The sequence below is a fragment of the Perca fluviatilis genome, chromosome 18 (genome assembly GCF_010015445.1).
Source record: "Perca fluviatilis chromosome 18, GENO_Pfluv_1.0, whole genome shotgun sequence".
In the NCBI taxonomy this organism is placed as follows: domain Eukaryota; kingdom Metazoa; phylum Chordata; class Actinopteri; order Perciformes; family Percidae; genus Perca; species Perca fluviatilis.
The window spans coordinates 12,908,939-12,931,163 of record NC_053129.1 but is presented as its reverse complement, the minus strand read 5'-3'; the positions used below and the strand labels follow the sequence as shown (position 1 = coordinate 12,931,163).

The 22,225-nt window shown below is 38.8% G+C and overlaps 1 protein-coding gene across 1 annotated transcript; it reads right to left on the bottom strand.

Annotated features, from left to right (window-relative positions):
- Window positions 1-8,607: 8,607 nt before the first annotated feature.
- Window positions 8,608-22,197, bottom strand: selenoi (selenoprotein I). Its single transcript, XM_039781118.1, has 10 exons — window positions 21,971-22,197; window positions 18,130-18,198; window positions 17,310-17,418; window positions 16,545-16,619; window positions 11,860-12,122; window positions 11,655-11,763; window positions 11,278-11,326; window positions 11,004-11,184; window positions 10,665-10,844; window positions 8,608-9,571 (listed from the first exon to the last, which is right to left on the bottom strand). The coding sequence occupies exons 1-10, from the start codon at window positions 22,025-22,027 to the stop codon at window positions 9,464-9,466; spliced, it is 1,200 nt and encodes a 399-aa protein (XP_039637052.1). The 5' UTR covers window positions 22,028-22,197; the 3' UTR covers window positions 8,608-9,463.
- Window positions 22,198-22,225: the final 28 nt, after the last annotated feature.

Here is a 22,225-nt window from a genome sequence, read left to right as displayed (position 1 = left end):
TGACTTTTTTATGACATTTTCGACATACTATACTATGACTCTTTTCGGCATACTATACTATGACTCTTTTCGACATACTATACTATCCCTTTTTATGGCTTTTTTGACATACTATACTATGACTCTTTTCTACATACTATGACTCTTTTTGACATACTCTAATATGCCTTTTTATGACTTTTTTCAACATACTATACTATGACTCTTTTCGACATACTATACTATGACTCTTTTCGACATACTATACTATGACTTTTTATGGCTTTTTTCGACATACTATACTATGACTCTTTTCGACATACTATACTATGACTCTTTTCGACATACTATACTATGACTCTTTTCAACATACTATACTATGCCTTTTTTATGGCTTTTTTGACATACTATACTATGACTCTTTTCGACATACTATACTATGACTATTTTCGACATACTATACTATGACTATTTTATGACTTTTTCAACATACTATACTATGACTATTTTATGACTTTTTCAACATACTATACTATGACTATTTTCACCATACTATACTATGACTCTTTTCGACATACTATGCTATGGCTTTTTTATGGCTTTTTCGACATACTATACTATGACTCTTTTCGACATACTATACTATGCCTTTTTCATATTTTTTTCGACATACTATACTATGACTCTTTTCGACATACTATACTATGACTATTTTTGACATACTATACTATGACAAATTTTCGACATACTATACTATGATTCTTTTCGACATACTATATTATTACTTTTTTATGGCTTTTTTGACATAGTATACTATGACTCTTTTCGACATACGATACTATGCCTTTTTTATGACTTTTTCGACATACTATACTATGACTCTTTTCGACATACTATACTGTGACTATTTTCGACATACTATACTATGACTATTTTCGACATACTATACTATGAGTCTTTTCGACATACTATACTATGCCTTTTTTATGACTTTTTCGACATACTATACTATGTCTTTTTTCGACATACTATACTATGACTATTTTCGACATACTATACTATGACTCTTTTCGACATACTATATTATTACTTTTTTATGACTTTTTTTGACATACTATACTATGACTCTTTTCAACATACTATACTATGACTATTTTCGACATACTATACTATGCCTTTATGACTTTTTTCAACATACTATACTATGCTTTTTTAAGACTTTTTTCAACATACTATACTATGACTTTTTTCGACATATTATACTATGCCTTTTTTATGAATTTTTTCGACATACTATACTATGCCTTTTTATGACTTTTTTCTACATACTATTCTATGCCTTTTTTATGACCTTTTTCGACAAACTATACTATGACTCTTTTCGACATACTATACTATGACTTTTTTCAACATACTATACTATTACTTTTTTGTGACTCTTTTCGACATAATATACTATGCCTTTTTATGACTTTTTTCAACATACTATACTATGACTTTTTTCGACATACTATACTCTGACTCTTTTCGACACATACTATGCCTTTTATATGACTCTTTTCAACATACTGTACTATGCCTTTTTATGACTTTTTTCGACATACTATACTAAGACTCTTTTCGACATACTCTACTTTGCCTTTTTATGACTTTTTTTCAACATACTATACTATGACTCTTTTCGACACATTATACTATGCCTTTTTGACTTTTTTCGACATACTATACTATGACTTTTTTGACATACTATACTATGCCTTTTTATGACTTTTTTCAACATACTATACTATGACTCTTTTCGACATACTATACTATGCCTTTATGACTTTTTTCAACATACTATACTATGCCTTTTTAAGACTTTTTTCAACATACTATACTATGACTCTTTTTGACATATTATACTATGCCTTCTTTATGACTTTTTTCTACATACTATACTATGCTTTTTTATGACTCTTTTCGACATTCTATACTATGCCTTTTTATGACTTTTTTCAACATACTATACTACATAGTACAACAAAAGTACATATAGTATGTCGAAAAAAGTCATAAACAAGTCATAGCATAGTATGTCGAAAAAAACTCACTAAAAAGTTATATTATAGCATGTCGAAAAAGGGCATAGTATAGCAAACATACCATACAAAATGCATGTCTTGTGGTGGGATTGGACCAACACACATAGCATTCCCTGACCAGGAATCGAACCAGAAACATTGAAACGTCAATTCTCACTGAGGAAACTGTGCTTACCACTGAGCCACAACACCATAGTCTACATCTTGGGAAAAATGCCAAAAGATTCATAGTATAGTATGTTGAAGAAGTCATAGTATCGTATGTCAAAAAAGCTCATAGAATAGTATGTCGAAAGAAATCATAGTATAGTATGTTGCAAAAGTCATGAAAAAGGCATTGTATAGTATATCAAAAAAAGTCATAGTATAGTATGTCGAAAAAAGTCATAAAAAGTCATAGAATAGTATGTCAATAAAGTCATAGTATAGTATGTTGAAAAAAGGCATAAAAAAGGCATAGTGTAATATATCGATAAAAGTCATAGTATAGCATGTTGAAAAAAGTTATAAAAAAGTCATAGCACTGTATAGTATGTCAAAAAAGTCATAAAAAAGTCATAGTATAGTATGTCGAAAAAAGTCATAAAAAAGTCATAGTATAGTATGTTGAAAAATGTTATAAAAAAGTCATAGTATAATATGTCGATAAATATAGTAATAGTGACGAATAAGTAAAAGTCATAAAGCATAGATAAAGGGAAAAAGTCATAAGAAGGCATAGTATGTGCTATCTTCAAAAAGTCATAAAGGCTTATATAGGTATGTCAAAAGAGTTAAAGTATAGTATGTCGAAAAGAGTCATACTATAGTATGGTGAAAAAAGTCATAAAAAAGGCATAGTATAGTATGTCGAAAAGAGTCTTAGTATAGTATGATGAAAAAAGTCATAAAAAAGGCATGGTATGTCGAAAAAAGTCTTGAAAAAGGCATAGTATGACTTTTTTCGACATACTATACTGCTACTCTTTTATCACTTTTCCCACAATGTAAAACTATGGTGCAGTGGCTAAGTGGTAAGCACATACTATACTATGACTTGTTTATGAGTTTTTTTCGACATACTATACTATGACTTTTATCAATATATTATACTATAACTTTTGTATGCCTTTTTTCAACATACTATACTATGACTTTTTTGGAAATACTATACTATGACTTTTTTGGAAATACTATACTATGACTTTTTATGACTTTTTTTGACATACAGTGCTATGAGTTTTTTCGACATACTATACTATGACTTTTTTGACCTACTATAATGACTTTTTATGACTTTTTTCGACATGCTATACTCAGCCTTTTTAGTGACTTTAATCAACATACTATACTATGACTTTTTTATAACTTTTTTCAACATGGTATACTATGACTTGTTCATGACTTTTTTCGACATACTATACTATGACTTTTATCGACATATTATACTATGCCTTTTTCATGCATTTTTTCGACATACTATGACTTTTTTTTACATACTATACTATGACTTTTTTATGACTTTTTTTTACATACTATACAGTGCTATGACGTTTTTCGAAATACTATACTATGACTTGTTTATGACTTTTTCCGAAAAACTATACTATGACTTTTTTATGACAAACTATACTATGACTTTTTTCAACATACTATACCATGACTATTTTTATGACTTTTTTAGACATACTATACTATGCCTTTCTATGACTTTTTCAACACACTATACTATGACTTTTTTGAACGTACTATACTATGACTTTTTTATGACTTTTTTGAACATACTATACTATGACTTTTTAATGACTTTTTTCAACATACTATACCATGACTATTTTTATGACTTTTTTAGACATACTATACTATGCCTTTCTATGACTTTTTCAACACACTATACTATGACTTTTTTGAACGTACTATACTATGACTTTTTTATGACTTTTTTGAACATACTATACTATGACTTTTTTTGACCTACTATAATGACTTTTTTCGACATCCTATACTATGCCTTTTTAGTGACTTTAATCAACATATTATTCTATGACTTTTTTATAACTTTTTTCAACATACTATACTATGACACTTTTGTCACTTTTACCACAAGATAAACTAAGTTGCTTTGGCTCAGTGCTAAGCACAGTTACCCCGGTGAGATTTGATATTTCAAAGGTTCTGGTTCACTTCCTGGTCAGGGCATGGTATTTGTGTCGGTCTCAACCTGCTATATTTTTGCTTTACTATGACCTTTCTCAACATACTATACTATGACTTGTTTATGACTTTTTTCGACATACTATACTATGACCTTTTATAACATACTATACTATGACGTGTCATGCCATTTTTCGACATATTATACTATGACTTTTTTCAGCATACTATACTTTGCCTTTTTTATGACTTTTCTGACATACTATACTAAGACTTTTTTCGACATACTATACTATGCCTTTTTTGACTTTTTTCGACGTACTATACTATACCTTTTTTATGACTTCATTCAATATACTATACTATGACTTTTTAATTACTTTTTAGGCATACTATACTATGATTTTTCATGACTTGTTTCAACATACTATGCTATGCCTTTTTTCGACCTTACTATAGTATGTCTTTTTTATGACTTTTTTCGACATACTATACTATGACTTTGATGACTTTTTTATGACTTTTTAGACATACTATACTATGACCCTTTTAGACATACTATACTATGACTTTTTTCAATATACTGTAGTATAACTTATTCATGACTTTTTTCAACATGTTATTACTGTAGCCCGTTCCCAGACAATGAGTTGGATCACATATTTAATGCGTGAGCAAACCTCTTGCTTGCTCACAGCACACTGGATGAGTCATTGCTGGATGAGAGTTTTATTTCTGGATGAAAAAGATCCCTTCAAGATAAGTGACCGTTGATCGGCTGACAGTTGTTTTTACAGGCAGAACTCGGCACCTTCACATACATTCACAATAAGACAGACATGCTGGTTCTCCACATTCAAACATAAGTGACCCAATGATGTACAAGCCATGTAGTCTTTTCTTTTTATGTTCTCTGGCAGTTTCTCTTAAAGATTACTTGAGCTTGTGAGCAAAGATGATAAAAAACAAACACATGCACAAGCTTTCGGTGCCACGCAAACTTACGGACAAGGAGACAATCAATTACTTATGAAGTCTGCAACAGAAAGCACAGCCACATGAGTCAGAGGTGTTAGGTTCAGCACACACGTTGTTCACACTGTGATGGAGTCCATAAAAATGCCAACTGTTGTTTCACTTGTGAAACTCATTTTAGAGGCAAATGTGTGCAGAGACAATAGTGTCATCATTCCCCGCTTTTTGTCCTCAGCTGCTGCAACCATCAGCAGAAAATCATGTCATTGACAGCATGTGTTGTTTTGCAGCTCCATCTGCTGAAGGCTCTGTGTAGTGCAGGTTGCTGTTAAAGTTTTCTCTGTTGCTTACACTCGTGTACCATTCTGGAAATACACACTTCTTAATTGTGGCTTATCGTTTAACGGTTTCTGCACAACACTTAACACATTTTATCCATTGCACTCTTACTGCAAAGAATAAGTTTACCCATAAAACTTCAACTTGAAGGCGATGACTTGGGAGAATCTCCGGGAACTTCCTTTAAAACTAATATTCTGACTTTGAATGTGTATTCATCAAAAAGTTCTCACACACAGCTTGACAATATTTTTTTATTATTATTGAATGCTGTGTTTAGAGCATTTATTGCCACGTGCTTCAAAGTCGAGGTGTAAGGTGTGTGTATTGATACCTGTGGTTCATTTGAGTAGGTTAGTGTGAGTTTTAGTGAAATAGGTGCGACGTTTGGGGAAGCTGCAGTTGCAAACTTTTTGTAAGAAATGTGTGTGGAGAATAGGGAAATTCCCATAAGGCCCAAAGCTGCTCCCTGATGGTCCCTAGTGGATATGAAAGGAACTTTAGATTTACTCAATCTTATAAAAACGTATCATTCAAGTTTCTCACAGCAAAGTGGTTAAAGAAAATTTACTTTTATTTGTTTCTGGGCCGTCTTTCTTTTACTAGTTAAATACAACATCACAAGTAACCACACCGAAGCTCCGGAGCATTATACAACAACTTTAGTCACAATTTGAACAGTTTGGTTCATTGATCCAGGTGGAGGGGTGGGGAGGGGGAATTAAGACTTTTTCTAGAAAGTTGTGAGTGAAGCTGAGGAGCACACTACAAAAAAATGCCCAGGAAATTAGCTAACAATTTTTTTCTTTTTTAATTGATGAATTCACCTGCCAGCTGGATGAGAATTGCACTTGTTTAATTGGTTGTTCTGCTATTTCTGCCTGGTTTTTGTTAGTAGGCACACATTTTCTCACCCAGTTAACATTTTCCTTAGTAATATGATATGAACTCCATTGTTGCATTCAGCATTGTTTGTAGTGTTTCCAGCCTGGGATGGAGGTATTCACACCCAGAGCCCGCCCCCTCTCCAAACTATCCCAGAGAAAAGATCCAAATCGGCCAGTAGAGCAGCAGCAATGAGAATTGTTAAAAAATAAAATAAAAAATAAAAACCTTGTGTTGTCAGATCTAGGAACTGCTGCAGGGTTTGGAGCTGATGCACCTACCCCATTTTTGGAGAAAGCAGCCTACCAGATAACAAAAAAAATAACAAATGAAGACATAATATATGTATTTACAGATATCCACACATACAGAGTATACATCCAAAATTTAACAGGCTTGTACACATGGATATGTACATACCCAGACAGTGCATGTACCCACCAGAAAAAAACATTCCACCATTTTGGTGGCGAAATCTCAGTCACAGATGTTCTCATGTCACTACAAGTCACAGATGTGGGGCAAATCAACTTTCAACTATTATTTATGTGCGTATGACTGCAAGCAAGCTTTCCCAGCTACAGTGCAGAGGTGCTGCAAACCAACATGGGCTACTTTACTGGGTATTATGGCAGTAGAGTTGGATCTTACATTGTCTCTCCCAGTCATAATAGCACTACAGGGACACTACAGGGCCGTGGCTGCCGTCTAAATGATCAGTGTTGCTCACTAACAGTTTATGTACAAAATTTCTGGACACGTGGTAAAAATGTATAAGTAAAATGAAGCGCCAAGTAAATTTTCATATTTTTCATCCCCAGTGTATGTTATGTTTTCTTGTACCTTTTTAGTATTAGACACACTTTTACTGTATACGAGATGATAATTATTATGACATCACATTCAGACTCGCATAAGGGACAGACAGATCTCCCAATTGAATGTTCACAAGGCAAGTGCAAGTCTTTCTCAGCAGTTGTTATTGTGGTTCATTTTAACATTTTCCTTCTGCCATTTTCCTTCTCCATCGGTCCCAGACATTGGACCGATGGTTTAGCTGACTGGATCCACCTGTTGCACACTTTCTTTTGAGGCATGTAAACCAATAACCCAACAAACTTTGTGGGCTAAAATTGTCTAGTTTTGTTGAGAACCACAGTTTTAAAAATATTGATGGAGAAGACAGACTCGTGGAAGACTTCATCCCTAAGTCTTGGCTCCTCATTGATTATTTCAGTTCCAATCAGGCAAAGCTTGCAATTTGAAACTCTTTTCAGTCTTATGTCAAGAGATACGGGAGCTCCGGAGGAAAGTCTTGCATATAAACAAGACTAGTCTACTTTTCAACCAAAGGAATCAGGGTCAGGTTACACACAAAATAACTTCTTTCCTCCAATACAGCCAAACAGACATGTTAACATGAACATGTTCACATGAACAAAATGACAGATTTTTGCAATGAGAGGTGACACAGATGATCGGTAAGCCTTTTAAATTGGATTTGGCCCGGCAGTGGAAGCCAGTTTGATGAGAAACCAAGTCCAGTCTGCAGTAAAAACTACATTTCCATCTTCACCATGGAAACACATATTTGAAAATCACACAGAGAAACGGTGTTCAACGGATTGAAGAAAAAAACAAACAAAAAAACGCAACAATCCACAAGTTATCTGACAGACAGTATAAAAAGATGTGAGAATATCCGTGTGAGCAGAGCGACGCCAGGCGGTGTTGCGGCGTTTGCGGTATCCTGTGCGACAACTTGTTCCCTCAGAGTGAGTCCGCTCCGTTAACGGTTTTTAAAACGCACTCTTCATTCAAGCGCTGCGCAACTAAACCACAAACCATTGCCATGGCAACAGATTAACAAAAATATTACCAAGTATATATATATATATATATATATATATAAATAATATATATATATATATATATATATATATATATATATATATATATATATATATATATATATATATATATATATATATATATAGTTAAAACAGAACGAATCGGCATGAAGACACGACACCTCAGAAGGTAGGGAGACCCGGGTGCTCTGTCGGAGGCCCAAGTGGAAGCTTAGTAGAGTTCAAAAGGTCAGAGGTCAGAGGTCACCCTGGTCATTTCTTGCCCTAGTTAGACAAAATCCAACACGGTTTACTCATGACAACAGTCATCACAGAGCAGAATGTGGAATTAATTAGAGGAAAATTTATACAATGTTTTACAGGAGTTATCTTCTTCTTTTTTTAAGTTTCTTTTCAGTCGAAAATAAAATGCCCCAAACCCCTTAACACATACAGTATATTATATATATATATATATATATATATATATAGCTATTGACATATATCACTGGGATTTCCAACAGAAAATCATCCCATGGAAAAAAAGAAATGGGTGACTGAACCGTTAAACTCTGGACACCGCTGTGGATGTGTAGGAGCCACGCGCAGCCACAATTTAGAGGTTTGGTCAGGTTTGAAACAACACTACTTGAAGCATTCCTGTTAATATAATAATTAGATAATAAGACTTAAATGGCGTTTCCCCAAGGCATATTATACATTCATAATACTATGTGAGTGCAACTGTTTGTGTGCGTTTGTGTGTGGCTGTGTTTGTACTTGAAATAACCTGCCACAAGTTATAAATTATCTGCATGAAAGCAGTATGTACAAGTATATATATATATATGTGTGTGTGTGTGTGTGTGTGTGTGTGTGTGTGTGTGTGTGTGTGTGTGTGTGTGTGTGTGTGTTTGCATGGCCTGTCCTCATGACTGAAGCACATTTCCGTAGGAAACAATTGCACCTCATTGGCTCAGCAAAGTTAGCCAAATCACCAATGACGGAAGCCAGAGCCCCTGGGCCCACCCCATCGCAGAGACCAGAGTTTGATTGGTTGGGAATGTGTGCGTGAATGTGTGCGTGCGTGTGTGTGTGTGTGTGTTGTGTCTGCGGACAGTGGAAACAGTCCATTCCACTCGTAGAGTCCTCATGGATGGAGGGGAGGGGATGCGGTTTCCGTGGTGATGAGAGTGAAGTGTCGATAAGCCGAGAAGCCTAAACCTCCGCTGCCTTCAAGCCGATTCGTTCTTGCTCCTGTCAGTCACTGTTGGGCTTCTTCAGGGAGAAGGCCAAGATGCTGAAGTGGTTGCTGAGCTGTTTTACCTATGCAATGGAAAAGCATTATTTTGTACCTCATTCATGTGTGGATTTGATAAAGAAAATTGCATAATCTTTTAACATTTAGAAGTACAGGAACCAGACATGCAATTCTGTCTTTTATCTTGAACCCCGGGGCGTTCAAATGGTTACCCGAGAAAGAAAAAAAAAAAACTATAACTGCAGTTTAGCTTGATACCACGGTCATATCTGTTATTTAAAAAGGTGCTCTAAGTGATGTTGGGTGACGGCACTTCTCGTTGACATTCAAAGTATTTTCAAACAAAACGAGGCAAGCTCGCTCCTCCTTCCTCATCCTGTCCCCTCTGCCTCCCTTCCGTCGTTCTGCCCACTAACCCCTCACCCCCAAATCCTTCTTGTCGGTTATTGGCTGGAACGCTGGAACTCTGTTATGTTTGGTGGTCCAGGTTGGCCAGTTTGTTTTTTTGTTGTCGTTTGTGGAGCCTGGGCTGTCTACAGAGAACCCGTTATTTTACAGTGTGTTCAGGGGACAGGCAGCTCGCGGATAGTGAGGAGAGGTTTGCTGTATGTGACAAAAAATGTTGTAGCCTAAAAAAACGCGTGACATCGCTTAGAGCACCTTTAATTATGAAGCCACGGCCAGCCACCGGTTAGGTTAGCTTAGCTAGACTGGAAATGGGGAAACAGCTAGCCTGGCTCTGTCCAAAGGTTACAAAAGTTCTCTAATTAATACGCTAAATCTTGTTTTGTTTAATCCGCACAAATTTGCTGTTACACGGGAGGTGTACGTGCCAGACTATTTTCGGGCCAGGACCAGCCGCCAGGCAACCAGCGGAAAATCCAGTAAGTTACTACTCAGAGCAAAGAAATAGTGCGACACATAACCCCCTGCAAATTGACATTGTTACACTTCAGTTTTTGAACTGAATTAAAGAAACAAGACATAACGTGATAATTACTGAGCTGTAGAGGAGCTGGTAGGTGGATGTTGGTAACTTCGGACAGGCTAGTCATTTCCCCGTTTCTAGTCTTTATGCTATGCCGAGTGGCTGCTACATATTTACTGTACATGACATTTTTTATTTCAAAAGGAGGTCCTTTACGTGTCTTCTCTTACCACTGAAACTCCATAGTGTATGTGTGCTAGTACGACGACAGCCGTCCACAGATACAGCAGGAGGGTCTCGTTGGCGACCACCCCGGTCACCGCTAACAACACCACCGGCGTCATGGGCAGCAACAGCCAGCTCAGCGCCTGGCAACGTGTGTTACTCATCTGACACACGATCAGCTTACACTGCGAGATAAATGCATTCACAACAGGAATAAACACGCATTAACACCTGAATACAGACATGGTTGTCACAAAAAAAGAAGCATAATAATAATAATAATAATAATAATAATAATAATAATAATAATAGTGATGTGTGTGGAAAAATCAGCAGACACTCACCGTGACATTAGCGAAGGCTGTGCCCACCATGAGGTAGAAGATCCTGGGCTGCAGCTCGAGGATGTTGGATGGAGACAAGACCACCCAGGTGGTGGACAGGACGAAGAGCAGGACGGGAGAAAGGAAGGGCAGGAAGGCTTCGTACATGCTGCTGTGCTTCAGGGTGTTACTGCGGTAACCTCTGCAAATCAACGCAGAGGGTGAAGAGTTCAGAGCGCTGTGTGTAGCAATAATACTCCAATATCATAAAATGCTAAGGAAGGAGTGTACTTACTTCAGGACATTGTAGAGGCTCATGGGTAAGGTCACAGTGAAGGAACAGACTGAAAATTAAAAACAAAGATATTCATTATTGTAGGTGGCGGGTTTTTTTTTTTTTTTTTTAATGAGTGGGACCCACACTAGCTCTGTGTTCATAGTGATTTTTTATTTATTTTTTTAACCTTTAAACCTTTGTTATAGTAACTAGGCACAGCAAGGCTGTCTAGCTTAGGTGTGGCAAAGTCACATTTATATAATCTCCTTTAAACACCTCTAATGATTGCACCAAACCATTATGATTGCTACCATTAGGTGAAATAGTCCTTTTAATTCCTGACCTGGGTCTCAGCTAGTGAATGAATGTATTCAGAGTGACCAATCACAGCTCACCGATGATCATGAAGCTGAAAAGGTCTCTATAGAGGTAGTGCCACAAGCAGGGCTGGTACCACTTCTCCACGCCGACCACAGCAGTCACCAAGTAAACCAGGGAGATTGTCTGAAAGGAGATGAGACATCAAGTCATTACATGGCCGGTAAGTGAAGGTGGTTACCGGTCGCTTGTGTGCTTGTGTGTGTGTGTGCGCGCTCTTACCACTTGGCTGATGTCGTATCCCCATGGCAGAAACAAGATGCCAGTGTTATATTTCTCCCAGTGAGACAGGATGAATGAGAACAGCACCACCCACAGGATGTAATACAGTGTGAGCACGGCCACGCCACTTTCCAAACGTCCAAATATGGAGTAGACGGTGGCCACAAAGAAGATGCAGGCCCAACTGTCCAGGCCATGGTCAAACAGCTCCCCTAGTGGCGTGGAGGAGTTGGTGCGACGAGCCTGCTTACCATCAACACCATCTACACACAACAACAGAGAAGACGCGGAGCATTGGTACGGTACATGTTTAAGTCAACATTTATATAGGAACACATAAATGGACATTTCTTCTTTTTTTTTATTTTTTTTCCATCGCTCACATTTCCCCTCGACCAAAGCGTCTGGCCTGCATAACTGTAAAACCGACTTCTGCAAAGTTGGAATTCACGGTCACAGCAAGTGATCGGCCATGTTTCAGAAAGCAGGTTTACCAAAGGGCCAGCTGTACTAACGTTTTTGCGCCCACTTCAGGCGTATTTGTTTCGAAACGTGCGCGTAAAAGCATGGCGAGTAATGTACAAACAGGCTGCACTGAGGTAAAAGCGCAGACTGCCTGTCGCTTTTCCGTGTCATGCATATGCATTCATGGGAGGGTCAAGGGGAAAGTGGGAGTTTCCCATAAAGAGATGGGAGGGGAAGCGTAAAGTGCGCCTAATTATGTATTCCGCGGTATGTACAAAAACCGCCCGTGAAAGCGAGCCTCTATTTTGCGGTGAAAATTCTCCGCCTCTTAAAAGCAGGTGTAAATCAGGAAGTCGGTTTCCTCGCATTTGTCTCCTGGTGAAATGGCAGCAGCAATCCGAGCAAGACGAAGAGCCAAGGAGACAAGCTGGAAAGATTTTTGCCACAAGGATCACACTTTTTAGTTGAGTGAACACAAAATCATTAAGCGTTACAGATTAAGCAGCCGTGCAATATTACAGTCACTGGAAGAAATCAAAGAGGATATCGAATCACCGACTCAGCTTTCACATTCCATTCCAGCAGTTGTTAAACTCCTCGCTACGTTACAAATATCGGCATCAGGATCATTTCAAACAGTCATAGCATCAGCAGTGGGAATATCCCAGTACTTAACACTTTGCTACAGCACAATTTACGGTATAGTGGGCGGAGAAAGGCGCCGACTGCCCGATGAACTGCAGGTTTGGTAAATACGACGTATCACAGCGTGCGCTTTCTGCGGGTTGGCTATGGCGCTGATAGCACTACGTTCGCAAATGTACGTACATCTGGCCCTGAGTCGACTAACCCTGAGATGAGAAACTGAGTTGAGGTTGGTCCAATCAACTCTGAGTAGGTTTATTCTGAATTAAGCTTGATGAAGCTCTAATACCACAATTAACCGTGGCAACAGGTACATAGAAGGTGGCAGAGGCTGCATTTTAATCCTGTGGACAAAGTGATATAAATGCATGTTTATGCAGAATGTATACATTTATCTTTAAAAAAAAAGAAAAAGAAAAAAAAGATCCTGAGTCAGAGCGGGGAAGTGTCAATAAGACTCCAATATTATAGGAATGATGTACCATCAGTGTGAACAATCACATCATTAGTGATAATTATTCAGTGATCATACATTATTTGTACAATTTAAACACTTTAGTGGAACTACTCGTACAAACTGACAAGCTGTCTTATGTGTGTACTCTGAACTGATTGATGCTTGTACAGTACGTGAGGGCAAAAAAACACTGCTCCAAGAAATGACTGACAGCGCATAAAAACGGCAACTTTAGATAGTCCTGAGTCACAAACTAATGTCCAACCAGGACTTTTTGATTCTGAAATACAGTGAAACTCTATCAATTAACGCACTTCAATATGCACGGAGCAATGAGGAAATGAAACCGCGTGATTGGCTCTGTAAGAGGGAGGACACAGAGAGAAACTCAGAGGTTTATTTCTTTTTTGGGGGGGGGGTATTTCTGCAGGGGAAAGCTGAGATATGAAAGGGGAGAGAGAGGGGGAAGACATGCAGGAAATCAGTCACAGGTCGGATTCAAACCCTGGACCTTCTGCGTCTATGTGCGCCCGCTCTACCAACCGAGCTAACCGGCCACATAGAAACTCAGGGTTTGTTGGATAAAAGCTGCCAGCGAGCACATGGAAGTAATCTGCAAACACATCCTCATAAGATGGTTGGTTTTGTTTGAACGGTTCACAAAGTGGTCAGCATGACTTTTAAAACTGACTTTAGTGTGGTTCACTGAGTACACGTCCACAGTCTACACACAGACAGACAGGGAAGGAATTTGACTGTAAAAATAAATCCGTATTTATTTGGCTGCATAACAGCCCGGGGAAAATGTCATCTATGTGACTTCGGCGCTGTCAGTGAGCCAGCTATTAAATATGAAAGATCAAACTCAGTTCATCCCCTTTGCACTTCTAATATAATTCCTAAGAGCTTAGAATGTTCAGTTAATAATTTGTGAAGCAATGTTACAAACTGCAATGTCACGTGTCACGCTTACTGATATTTGGTCTTATCTTAGTCTGGAAATCTGTCAATACAAAACTTGTCCAATTATCATGCTTAATGTTACACCTTGCTGTGTAAATATTGCTCTGCTAATGGGACTTATCTTGCTTGAAGGATTTGGGTGGAGAGTACGGAGGGCGTGGCATAGAGCTGCACAATGCATCGTTTTTTGTTTTTTTTTAAATCGTCATCGCAATATTAACTAGCGCAATACACATATCGCGAAAGGCACTCAGATTTTTTTTATCAGTAGAAAACTGCATTTTTAATTGTAACGGTGGTTCTTTTTTTAGCGGTGCCTTTTCTATTCAATTCAATGTCCAATTTGTTCAACAAAAGAATGTTGAAAATGATTTCCTTTCATTCGTTTTAAATTCAACAAGCAATTGTTGTATTTTAGCAGAATACTGAAAGCAACAGGAATGCAGAACTGAGTACATTTCAATATCTGTTTATTTATCGCCACTTATCGCATATTTTCCTCCACAGTCACATCGCAAATTACAATCTCCTTTAAATGTCTCGGACGGTCGCACCAAATTGTACACATTCAACCATTAAGTCAAATCGTCCTTTTGATTCCTGACAACGATCCACAAACAATCTCCACTTTATATACAATTAAAACTGTATTAATTAAATTTTTGGGTCCTCCATCCAAAATATCTGCTGCAAGCAACCCTTTTCACATGACACACATTCATCACATCCACATTAGGGAACCTTTAAAGCAACACTAGAGAACTGTTCCCGCTTCGGTCCCCCTACAGGTTGGGGGTGGAACGGTCCATTACATTACATTATGCAACTTTGCCAGATCGAGTAGGGCGAGCTGTAGTTCCAATGAGACAACCTGTAGGGGGACCGAAGTGGGAAAAGTTCTCTAGTGTTGCTTTAAAAGGTCCTATGGCATGAAAATGTCACTTTGAGGTTTTTTAACATTAATATGAGTTCCCCCAGCCTGCCTATGGTCCCCCAGTGGCTAGAAATGGTGATAGGTGTAAACTGAGCCCTGGGTATCCTGCTCTGCCTTTGAGAAAATGAAAGCCCAGATGGGCCGATCTGGAATCTTGCTCCTTATGAGGTCATAAGGAGCACCTTGCCCCTCCCTCCTCAATAGCTACAGACAGAAATGGCACATACTAAGGAAAGCTCATTGTGGGACTGGCTCTAGTGGCTGTAATTCACATACAATACTGTAATACATACAGTATTAGGGGACCATTAAGGCCTATATAAAAGAGACTTCAGATACAGTATTAGGGGACCACTAAGGTCTATATAAAAGAGACTTCAGATACAGTATTAGGGGACCACTAAGGTCTATATAAAAGCATCCAAAGAGCACCATGTCATGGGACCTTTAAATAAAACTGTAAACCACTCAGCAGACACTCTGGCACAAGTTGTCCACGTTGACAGTCAGCTACAGTTGTTCCACGATGCTATGAATGCTGTGATCATATTCCAGCTTGAAATGTCTTGCTCAAGGGCAAGTTGTTAAGAGAAGGCAGAGTGTATCTAATTCATTTCCCCACCCATGTTTTATGGCCTGCTTCTCCCACCATGTTTCCTAAGAGACACACACATTTCATTTAAAAAAAAAAAACATCTAAACTTTTTATTTTGAGTTGAGAAGTATTATGTTTACTATAGCAAAACCTACTATTGTAACACTTTATTTTAGTATAAGATACAGACGGGATGTCTTTGAACTTCTTACAACTGGAACACATACTGTATGTACGCAATTTTAATCATGTTTTTCCCCATATCTTCTCGCAAACCAGTACATTCAACTGATAACCCTGCTGACTGATGATGTGGCATCCTGTTGATTTGCTATCAGTTTGTGCCTGATGCAAGAATTACAGGATTGTATATCTCTCATAAACAATCCCATTTCGACACATCACACACAGTACTTTGTTTATCTAAGGAAATGTGATGAAACAAAATTAAATGTGTCCAAACCTCCAGGATATCGGGCGCAGTACATTCTAGCAGAAGACATACGATACTGGTTATGAATAGGGTCTGATAGAATACATTCCGTTGGGAAGAATATTCCCCTGGCGCCCCTTCGAAAAGTCGGAGAAGAACAACACACAGGGGTTGCGGGGGGGTTAGGACTCACCGAGTGTATAGGCCAAGAAGTTGAAGATCCCTGCGGCAACCCAGACCCAGCTAGGCACGTGTTCGTGTCCTGCAGCTGACACACAAAGAATGTAAATATGCAGAAACTGAGAGCCATGGATTAGCAAAAATAATTTTCACTTTTCTGACTTTACTTCAATTTCCTGTTTAAACTTATCTCCGCTAAAATTGAAGACAACGCACAACAACTCTGCAACTTCTGAGCAGCATATTCTTAGGTGAAACATTAACACGTGCATAATTTGGTTAAGCTATTCTTGTAAGGAAGGAGACCTGACAACAAATATTCTTGTGAGGACAGTTTGACCAGTCTGTGTAGTGACTGTAGAGGTTGGCGTATGAGTCACGTCTGTCAACTTATCGGTGTACCTCGTCATATGAGACAACAGACTGATAGAGCACAGGATCTATTTGCAGAGTTGTGGGTCAGTCTTTGCATATGTTCTAGAGCTCTTGTTGCATATGTTAACAGTAGTAGCTCAGTGTTTGTGTGTGTGTGTCTTTGTAGGAATGCAATGGGTGAGTGATTAGCCTGAGCCACCATAGCCACTGGTGCGTCAGTAAGAGATGGACTTTGCCTAGACAGTAAACAAACTTGCCAACGTGCACCCTTCTAGTTTTTTTGTTGCCAGCTTCTAAACAGTTGTGGTGGATTCATCTAGCATAGTGTGTTTTATAAATGGAACACTCCCTCACCTCACTAGTCAAACAACTAGGGGGAAAAGGAGTAGTACATAGGACCTACCAGAGGCAGTGAAGTCAAAGTCGTAAAAGGCCAACATAAGGAAATTCAACACAAGGAACATAAAGCCTGTGAATGTAATGAGGTTTGGAGCCAACCATGTTGGTAGAAACTGTTGAGAAAGAGATGGACAGAGACAATAAGATAGTAACAGTGAATTAACATGTCATTTGGCTGATAAATAGTCTTCTCTAGGGCTGCACAATTAATCTCAATTTTGTCGCATAGATCACACTATAATCATTTTAATTTTTCAATGAGAACGATATGAAAATGAAATGATCATTTGCGCCGATATCGTGAAACATATTGCAATTGCAATAGCAGTCAAAAGAATCACAAAGAGATAGTTTCCTCATATCGTGCAGCCCTAGTCTTCTCAGCCGAATACTGATACTGATTAAATAACTAGACATTAATTATTGTTGCCACGCTTCATGGACAGTGGCATCACTGTTAGGCAGAGATGCTCTTTATGACAAAGAGGGAATTTTGTAAAACTTCTCAGATCGCAGTCAAGTGGAGATTAACGTAAAAATAAAGGCTTGATATAGATAAGTAGATAAATGTGTTAGTGTCTTAACCTACCCAGACTTTTGATCAGATACATGACTGCATTCAAAATCAACACAGTATGTCCAAAGACCAGAACACAATATTACAATCAGAGACTGATGCGTTCGGAGGCAGACAAAGGAGGATGAGGCCGTCTTGTTACTGTATCACAGCAGACTGTTGGAAACCTCATTAATGATGTATTCACACACAGTTTGTTTTCCTCACACACACACAGCTGAACAGGTTTTTTTGGTTTTTTTCTCACCTTCACCACAAAGTTCCAGAAAGGATGCATGACGTAGACAGACAAGGGATTCGAGTCCACTGCGCTGTACTGTAAAGAGACACAAATCAAATCAGTCAGGATGTGATTATCAAACACAAACCGTTCTTTGGTTGCATATTTTATTTTTTTTTTTTACACATTTGATCATCTCATTGCAAGTGTTTTACAGTTTGAAATACAAGGTCACATGGCCTCCCGTGTAATTTGTTTACTGGATCATTTTGGTGGCCTGCCATCATTCAGAATTAAAATAAACCCGATCCCAGTCTCAGTTACTTTATCCAGGCATGACCAAAATCAGTGTGTAGGCTACAGCGTAATGTACCCTCTATGGTGTTCATACAGATCAGGATGTGTGTGAGGCTGCTTTTTGTGCCTTTATGCTAGGGTTTCCAATTAAGAATAAATGCTGCCTCTCTTATGCCAGTGTTCTTGGAGCACTGTTTTCTGTGATTTGTTTCCATTTTTAGATTTAGATCTCACTCTCACCCCTAGTTCACTTGAAACAGGACTGGGATCACACGGCAGTTTCTGTTAGGTGTGACAAAGGATGCGAGAGGCAGAAAGATGGATGACAGCATGAAAGCGAGTGGGACGATCTGTGGAACAACCCTTCGCTCTCATGTGCTTTCCATTTGCAACTGAGTAAACATCGAGTCCTTTCATTCACTGACATTTGTCATCTTCCACTCTCCTCCGGCCACAGTTGCTCAAGGCACTGTGGCAAACACATAGCGGGAACCACTTAAAAAGTGATTATTGGAAAAAAAGGTCTCGCATGATGAACAGTTAAAGGAAGCGGTTTCCCACAGTAATCAAGGGAGGCAGTATTAAAAAGAGCCTGAATGACCTGTGCTTGTGTCATTCAAGGACAAAGAACATAACCAGGACACCCTTGGCCATCGCAATCTTGTATTTTGGAGCCAGAGGTGACCACTGTTTTCAGTCGGTGTGCTAATGGGTGTACATTTCTCCGCCCGACGGTGGTATATGTGCATGATATGTTTGGATTTTCATCTCATTTTTTAAATTTACATTTTATAAACCTTAAAGGAGAATTCCGGTCGATTTCAACACGTAGCTCTGTTGTTTGTAAATTTGGAGTGCTGTCAGTAACGAGAAAAAATGCAAACAATCGGTGCTGCCTACACCGTGTTATTCTCCTGCTAGCACCCAGGAGGCTGAAACAGGGCAAGTTTTAAACGTGCGTTTGCCTCTTAACATGGCATGTCATGGAAATGTCATTAAAAGTGCCTGCACATGTGAAGGGATTCCTTCCGAGTGAACACAGTGAATCTGACTGCAGTACATGTGAAAAAAATGCATGAAAGTTGTGCTAATTCAGCTCTGTTTAGTTCCAGTGTTGATACTGCAAGACAGTGCTTCAGGACCGTCTACAAACTACAACACCGAAAAGAGATACAAAAAGATTTTCAAAAATAGGCATATGCTTATTTTTTTAAAGTAAGTGCTGTAGTACAACGAGCAGGAGACAAGTTATAATTGAGGTAAGTTTGGAGACACTACCTTATTTAATCACTGAATTAATAAATATTTTTGTTGCATCTCTTTTCGGTGTTGTAGTTTGTAGACGGTCCCTAAGCACTCTCTTCTCAACACTAGAACTAAACAGAGCTGAATTACCACAACTTTCATGCATTTCTTTCACATCTACTGCAGTCAGATTCACTGTGTTCACTCCGAAGGAATCACTTCACATGGGTAGGCACTTGTAATGACATTTCGAACATGTTAAGAGGCTTAAAAGCACATTTAAAACTTGCCCTGTTTCAGCCTCCTGGGTGCTAACGCTAGCAGGAGGATAAAACGGTGTAGTAGGCAGCACTGATTGTTTTTGTTTTTCTTGCTACTGACAACACTCCAAATTTACAAACAACAGAGCTACGTGTTGAAATCAACCGGAATTGTCCTTTAAAATGAGGTTATTGGCTACTGGCAGTTGCCGGTCCACCGACAACCCAGCTTTTGCTAGGCAACTGTGGCGATCTGAGCTCCAGAGAGCCCGGGATAAGAGCAGGCAGGCAGGTGTCAGATCTGTGCAAAGCACCAAAAAGAAGAAAACACACATCACAGACGGTATAACATCTAAAATACAAGATTCACTCTCCGTGGTTTCTGTGACATGATGAATACTACACATATATTCCAAAAATACAAAAACGTCCAAAATACACAGAGCTACCAATAGCTTAGACATTGGGGACAAAGCCAGTGAATGAGTATGTATTTCTGCTTGCGCAGAGGACATCAGTTGAGTAGGCGGTCCTTCAATATGGCCCAGGACAGATATGCGCACACACTGCTAAAAGAATGTGTCCATATGCAGCCTGGACCACCGGCGAAATGTGGTCTGAGCTACCAGATCTCAATGCGTCCTCAATGTGTCCTGGTTGTGTTCACACATGTAGTCAGAGCTGTCCACTTGTGATCGGATCACTCAGGACAGATGCCAATGCCAGGTGTGAACAGGGCCTTACTGCCTTAAGAATTATTGGAAAACATACAGATATAAATGAATGAGGATTCTGAGTGAATACACATTGTTATTGTAGCTGTTATGTACAATGGTACTGATCATAAACTAATGTGTGAACAATGCCCAGGTCAAAATATATCCCCCTTATAACAACCCAATTGCCTTGTGTCGTTAGATCCTTTAAATAACTGCCACTCCTGTTTTCTACTGTCCTCCATAGCCAGAGACAGGACAACAAGCTCTTTGTATCTGTACTACCACATTGATGCTCATCTTTATCGGGAATTAACTGAACACTGACATGTTTGTGCCATGCAGAAAGGATTCTGCTGTTTTAAACTTGTTGACAACACAGTTCTATGGTCACTGGAATTCTTAGAAAAGTGATTTCGCTTGTCAGTCCTTGTTTATTGTCGGCGTTTCACATCACTGTAACCTGACTCAGTCTGGTTCAAGTTGAGTGGTTTCCCCTTAAGTTTGCCATTACAGCAGCTACTTGGTTTACTTTCTCTCTGTGGTTGCAATATTGGCTTTCTACACAAAGAGGAGACATACAGGGGACATCTGAAATGTGTGAAAACACAACGTAAAGCCTTAATTCATAACCAAGCACTGTGGAACAGCAAGAGTTGCTAGCTAGCTAACTATTAGCTAGCACACTTGCGCCAATGTCAAGCAAGACATGGCAAACTATTACACTTCCGGCCGCCACTTTCAAAATAACAAAAGTAGCCTACTATTCGTTAACATAACGTTAGGCCCCAAAATCCAGACTCTTAAGAAATGTCTTTGACAAATAATAGTTTTTTTTTTGTATTTAGCGGACTTAAAATAGCGTGTAAAATGCTTATATTTCGGGAGGAACAAAGTCAATCCTTTAGTCAGAGATGAGTCTCCAACCACCACTTCCCACCTCAAAGGGTGCCTTTTACTTTCTGACCCCAAACTTGAACGCTATCCAATTAACAGTAAACGTAGAGGGCACAACGCTATAAAAACATTATGGTCATATCAGCATACGAGATCATACTGTAGCTAGCTAGCTAGCTAGTTAACTTCATAACTAGCTAGCTACGTTATCCAACATTAATCACGCTTTTATTTTCTAGGGGATAATTGACCAGGATCTGGTATGGTTTTGGCTAACTCTGGTTACCTTCACACACACTTTTTTTTTTGACAGGGAAAACCCTGCAGATCGTGACAGCTAGCTAACTGTTAAACACATCTACACACACAGGGTGCATAGCTATGCACAGGGTCGGCTCAATAGCCAACGTCAGCTGCTAGCAGGCTATTACAACATATTAATCGTAACGTTACCTTGTATTTGTCGAAGCCTGCGAGCTGCTCCTGAGTGACATATTCGTAAAGAGCCATGGTGGTACAGTCTGGACCCACAATGAGATAAATGGATAGGTCTTCTTTTGGAAATGCGAACCCCAACGTTAGCTGCCGAGTCGAAGTACCATCTAGCTTGGCCGATGTCGTTCACGCCGGGTGAGGTGATGTCGAAACATTTGGGCCACTCCTACGGAGCGCAAACGTCCAACTGACTGGAGCTCACTGCCGCCACCT